The sequence below is a fragment of the Arachis duranensis genome, chromosome 2 (genome assembly GCF_000817695.3).
Source record: "Arachis duranensis cultivar V14167 chromosome 2, aradu.V14167.gnm2.J7QH, whole genome shotgun sequence".
Classification (NCBI taxonomy): domain Eukaryota; kingdom Viridiplantae; phylum Streptophyta; class Magnoliopsida; order Fabales; family Fabaceae; genus Arachis; species Arachis duranensis.
The window spans coordinates 21,121,856-21,128,688 of NC_029773.3; the positions used below are offsets into that span (position 1 = coordinate 21,121,856).

The 6,833-nt window shown below is 31.5% G+C and overlaps 1 protein-coding gene across 2 annotated transcripts; it reads right to left on the reverse strand.

Annotated features, from left to right (window-relative positions):
• Positions 1-228: 228 nt before the first annotated feature.
• LOC107472075 (uncharacterized) lies at positions 229-4,787 on the reverse strand (the record flags this gene model as incomplete). 2 transcript variants are annotated; one of them, XM_016091642.3, is given in 10 exon segments in its annotated part: positions 229-740; positions 1,166-1,218; positions 1,572-1,710; positions 1,886-1,980; positions 2,129-2,255; positions 2,547-2,657; positions 2,930-3,080; positions 3,326-3,378; positions 4,363-4,437; positions 4,710-4,787. In XM_016091642.3, coding segments are annotated over 10 exon segments (975 nt in total), but the record flags the coding sequence as incomplete, so codon positions are not given.
• Positions 4,788-6,833: the final 2,046 nt, after the last annotated feature.

Consider the following 6,833-nt stretch of genomic DNA (forward strand, 5'->3'; position numbering starts at 1 on the left):
TATCCATTTATAAACCTGACACGTCAGCGTTTTCCGTTCAGAGTTGACGGAAGAACACCCACAGAGACCACATTGTGTCACGAAAGTAGAGGACAGCGATCGAAGTGATCGTTTTTATTTCGAGGAGTTGTGTTGTCATTCTAAGAAGTGGACAACAACCGGATTGGTAGTTCACTCTAACAAAAAAGGAAAAGTTAAACATTTCTATTTAATAACACTAATAAAAGCTACCATAAAAAATGAGCAAAAACAATTCTGACATTTCTTGAAAAATTCATTACACTTAAATTACAAATAGAAATTAAAACAAACGACAAACAAAAATAGGTGAATAAGTTATTTTTGTAACCAACTCTAACTAAGTATCTTTATGTGTTTTTTGCTTTTTTCATTTCTGTTATTCACGCATTCAACTTCAATTCCAGCATCTCCTCCACCTTCTTCCAACTTGGTCAGATTTGATTGTCAAAAACACTTGTACACTTAGTATCACCAACAAAACAAATGCTATAAAAACTTGTGCAAAGGGCAAGCTTAACAAAATGCTAAGTTACAAACTGAGATCATGAAAAGGCTCAATTTTGTATTGTGAATCATTATTTTTCTTGCACATATTACATTGGAGATTTCACAATTGCTTTGAGTTTCTACCAGTGCGGAGCAAATACTGATACCAAATATGGATCAGTGCGATATGGAAGACCACTTCGAGCTCCAAGAGCTTTACAGTTGGCCGCAGCCTACGGTTGACATTAAACAACCAGGTAGTAAGGATCAAACTTTTTGACATTATGGTTATAGAGACTCTGATACTATATCATGATAAATTATTCATCCTGAACGCTCAAGTTACTAGGCAGATCAGAAAAACAGAAACACGTCAATAATTATATATCTAACCTCAAATTCACTATGTGACATTATATAAACTGGTAATGGGTATGGGCTTCATTGTCTTCCAATTTTCATAAAAACTGTTAAATGAATCCATTTTAGTCCTTGAAAGTTGAAACACTTTTCTTCTCAAAAGATTTGATCTTTTAAAAATCTATTTAAGTATTAACCAACACATGAATATTGTGCATCTGTGTGAAATCCTGTTTTATTCTTCCTAACACTGATTATAAATCCATATTATGCCATCTTCAATTAAATGATTGCTTACCACATAAGAAGCAAATGGCAACATTGCCCTTGGATCAAAGTTGGCGCATATAGCTGCAAATACATATAAAATAAAAGGCTTTGTAAATTTTGCAGTTGTATACTTGTATCATCAAACAATGAAGGTACCAATCAGCAAAACAAAATACTATCCAAGACTAGAAGCAACAACAACAAAAAAAAGTCTCGCCCCGCTAAATGGAGTTGGCTACATGGATCAAATGATGCTAGTGTGGTCTATTATGAATCATGTCTAAACTTGGCCTGTTAACACTAGAAGTAAAGGACAACAAAATTTAAGTCTATGTAGAATTGATGAATTATCCTCATATGGTTTATCTGAATGTGAAAATCACACAATTCAAGCTTGTAAATGCAAAAAGGTAATGTGAAGAGTTTCCGCATACCATATAAAATAGCTCCAACAAATGCGTCCCCGGCACCAGTTGTATCAATAATCTCTGATTCTGGAATCTTTTCAGCAGTCCCAATAGATAACCTTCCACACATGGATCCTATTCCTTCTGCAGTAAATCTTGTTATGGACTGGAAGGATTAACCGGAAAAAAAGATCAATACAAGTAGTATTTGCCAAGATTTAAAATAACTGGTAATAGCTCAACTAAATCAATAACTACTTCTAAAAGGTGGCAAACTTTCCTAATACATCACATCTCAAATTTCAGTTGGATAAAAAGTTTCTAGTTTCGCTCAGTTATACCGAGACTATGATTGTAGGCATGGTGCTATCATCCTTCGACTTTGATAGTGACTCCAAGTCGCTATCGATATCAATTTCTTCTAATAGGGGACTCTCTGCGAAAAGAACTTTGCAACTTACTTTAAAGAAATAAAATTCACAAAAGATGGTTATTCAACCAGATGCTATAGTTTTTCTCCCTACTCTAGCATATGAATCCAATTTCACAAGATCAAAACAAGAGGGTAGAAAAAGTATGTTCACCATCCGCAAGTTGCTCAAGCATTATGCAGCCATTCTTTCCTAAAGTCACGATTACAAATTTGAGTCTTGGAAGCCTTAACATGATCGAAACAAGTGCTCTTGGAATAGTTGATGCTCTTGTCCAAGCCTGTCAATGTAAGAAGTTATGACTCAGTTAAGAAAATCATTTATCACAATGAATCAGATAAACATTCAATTTCTATCAGATAAATTCATGTCTTCACATTTCCATGTTGTGTTTGTCAATACTTTTCTATATCATTCTTTGGCTACAATAGAAAGCTAAATATCAGTTAAATAAATTTCATGATCCTCTCATGAAATCTTGGAGTCTAAGAATAATCCAACCTAATAGAAAATTTCACAAGCATTTTTCTGAGAAATTCTACTTCATGATCATCACAGTAGTGTTACTTGCCTGTGGAAATTTTTCCGAGCATATAACATAATCTGTCAGTGGTAGGAGTTCGTCCAGTCCTTCCCTTGGCCTTTCAACATCAACTAAGATAGGTATTTTTCGATTAAATGCCTACGAGAACAAAATATAATTAAATCAGTTTAAAATTCATTGGACAGTATGTGAAAAGTTTATGAATCCACTAAAAGTTCATATATAGTTTTCTTTCTTGTTTTAATTGATTCGAACAGGCAAGGAGCCTCAACTTTTCACTGCTAATTCTCCTACCGTCAATGATCGGCATTGTTGGAGCTAGTAACCTCTTCAGAAGAAGAGTACATTGTAACAATTACAATCATGAAAAGATGAATTTTTTTATGAAAGAACTAATTTATTTAACTTACCTCGTGAGCAATGACAAGAGCAGTTTCTGGCATTCTTACATCAAAATAAGCCAATTTCGCTCCATCCAGTGCAGATAACAAACGAGGTCGTGGAAGATCTTCCGGTATCATTTTAGGATATCCTTCAGTGAATATGCAAGTGCGTGTTTTCCTAAATTTCAAAACATCATGATTATGGTTAATGGCAATCTATCTAACAAGAAAACTTAAGATGGAGATATATCATAAACACCAAGGAATTAGTAGCATTTTCATTAACACTTTAATTCAAGTTTCATCTCTAACATAGATTATTTTCATTGGATATAAATATCATCATCATGCATTCTTTTGTTTCTTTGAAACACATTTATTCAATTGAAATATTGGGTAGACCATTTAAGCAATGGCACATACGTTTGGTTGTCAATAATGATGTAGCTAAATGGTGTAGTCCCCTCCTTGGAGATCTGGAAACAAATGGAAATAGATTTTGGTGAAAGATTAATTACCAAAACAATCAAGATTGAACTGGTTGAACTCAGTCTGTGCTGCTTTAATTTGCTTGCCTCAGTCAAAGCAATTGGCGAGAGAAGTAAAATAGTTGCACAAAATTTTCTCATGAATCGATTCATGGTTATAAAACTACTGATATGGAAAAAGTTCCAAGTTTACCTACCAACTGTACTTGCAGCAGGATAACATATTCTATCATACTGCTATCAGACCGGCTATGATTTATGATATAGAGTGTTAGACAGATAAAGGGAAGCATGAACATAAGTTAAGTGTGACAAAGAGGAAGATGTTAAGATGAATAAGTGGTCATATGCGATTGGTTAGAATAAAGAACAAAGATATAAGAGAGAGAGTTGAAGTAGCACCTATTATGGAAAAGATTGTAGAATCGCGTCTCAAATAGTTTGGACATGTGAGAAGAAGATCGACAGAGCACAAATTAGGAGGGTGGATGAGATGGAAGATGGGGAAGGGGTGAAAGACAGAGGAAGAGCTAGGAAGACCATCCATGAGGTGGTCAAACGAGATCTACATGTAAACGGTCCCTCCGTAGACATGATACATGATAGAGCTCAATGGCATTGTTTGATCTATGTAGATGACCCCACTTAGTAGGACAAGACTTTGTTGTCGTTGTTGTATAAACACAAATATTAAACAATTGTAGGATAAGTCTTACATTTTAAATTCTATATATATTATCCTATCTAAACGGGAGCCTTGGAGAATGGTTGATGTGATTATTTGGTTAGACGGTCTACATTATACTCTTTGGAAGCGATCCTTCCTCGAACCCTGCCCGGCTGCCCATATATATTATCCTATCTTTTTGTTTCCTTTTTTCGATAAAAATGTACAAGAAACTGCTAACATACTCAACTCGAGCTATTCATTCAGATCTAGAAAACAAAGAAAAGTTTGATATATATACATACCACCATGAAAGAGGTGTCAATCCCTTCAGCTTCTAGCTCCTCTACCAAGGCCCTGCCTTGAGGATCATTTGCAATCTAGTAATTATTTCAAAAAAAGAAAAATCAATGGAAATTATCTACACCATTAAGTTGAGTAGAATATCATTGAAACTATTAGATATATAACTATTTATGTGCCTCTAACCAGCAGCTTAAGCTTTTAAGGAAGTTGGTTTATGAGAAAGTATCAAGGCTTCTACTATAACTAAGGCTTATAGTTGGATCATTCATTGTTATCCCATTCTTTTAAATAAATATAAAATTTAAGCACAAGATAAAAATAGTGAAAAAGAAAAGAAAACAGGAACCTTAGAAATTATCCTTGGCTTTAAGCCAAGACGAGCCGCACAAGTCAAAGCATTTCCAGTATTTCCACCACCTTGGACCTAACAAATCGAGCAGGAAAGATTGCAAACAAACAGCGATCAGACTCCCTGTCCCAAGTAGAATATAAACCATATGCATCTTCATCTATTCATTCCTCGCTTTTCATATGGATTTTAAACACTATAATTAAAAACAAGTGTTAAATATATAGTTTAGAAGCTTGCAAGTATTTCTCCAAATGGAGATTCCTGTCGACAAAGTATTATTGTATTATGAATGCCAATAAGGACAAGAAAAACAAACAGAAAAGAAAAGCAGATATAGTGCAAAATAACTTCATAGTATATATTGTCCATCAAGATCCCATGAGGTTTTGCTTGGGTGGCAAAAAGAAGGTGAACAATATATACACACACACAATCATGCAGTCACCCGTATAGAATACATTTTAAAATATAAAATACACATTATAAATGAATTAAACAACATACATATTTATATACAAATACATTGTGATTGATTTTGTGTGCATGTAGCATTTATATATATATATATATATATATATAGTCCATCAAGAAAAGTTTATTGTTATTTGCTAAATTATGATGAATAGTCACCTGCTGTGATAATTGTCCACTATGATTTGCCATATTTGATTAGCTGTTGCTCTAAAGTTTTTTACATCGTGTATATAATGGATTTATTTCATGTAACAACCACTCTTTTTTTTTTGTGCTAACTACTCTTGTATTTTATTAACTTTTTTACTTGTATTTCATGAAAGTATTAAGGAAGTAAATTACTAAAATACTGAAAATTCTAATAAACTACTTTTAAAATTTCAAAATTCCATAACTTTATCTGCCAAAAGTCTAACTTAATGGAAATAATTTATAATTAAAAACCATTTAGAAAAAAATAGATCCTTTTGTTTTTGGTATCTAAATATATCCTTTTGTTAACAATAAATATGTCATCTCGCAAAAAATTAAAATGCAGGTGTGAAAAAGAAAGAACTTTCTCCACCACTTTATAAAAAACTGGTCCTTTTTTTGTATATAATACTAGTAACTAGTAATAATAACGATGATGAAAACAATTAAATAAAATAATGATGAAAAGAAATTAAAAAAAAAAAAACTAACTGTACCTAACAAACAAGTAAGCCTATAAATCACCCATTATAAAACTTAAACCTATAATTAATAATTTGCAACCAAACTTTTTCTAACATATTTTGAACCAAAAAAAATCTAAAATAAGAAAACTTTAAATTAAAATTACTATTTCAAGTTTAAAATAGTTTATAGTATATATTTTACAAAACAAAAAATGACGGGTCGAAGACAACAAAAATAAAGTAAAGCTTTATCGAATCATGCTGCAAATAACTCCCACTTAAAACTATTTCAGGAAAGTAAGAAAAGAAAATCGCCGGAGTTTAACAACATTATTACCCCATCCAACTATTATTTACGACCCAAGACTTATTTAATTAGTGTCTTGCTTTGGACACTTGACAAGGGGTGGGTTTATTATATAAATTAGAAAATTTCAATATAAAATGTAAATTTAATACAATTAATTTCATCCACCGCTCTCTGTATTTAAAAATAATAAAAAAAACAGATATTTCATTATATGATAGTACACCAATATTAGTGATAACTCCATGCAGTAAAAACTAAAAGCAAACTTGATTCTTAAAACATTTGTTAAGAATGCACTTTATTATTTATAAAAAGAAACAATTTTTAATATAATTAATATCATTGAGAATGCCAATATCTTATCTTTGGTATAAATAACTTTTTCTTTTATATTTTACAACATAGATTGTTACTTAAATATTCTGTATTAAGTAAAGAATATTCCGCTTCTTACTATATGAATAGATTTTAACCATATATTTACTACGTTTTATATGAATAATTTAAATTTATAAAGATAATTTCTTATTCTAATTGATAAGATTTTTATAATATAGTATTTGTGATAATAAATATTTAAATAATATCACATATTAAAACTTAAATATTTAGCATATAAATATATAGAAAAATTATCGTAGAATGAGTATTGCATCCTTCACTTTTTTTCAAGAC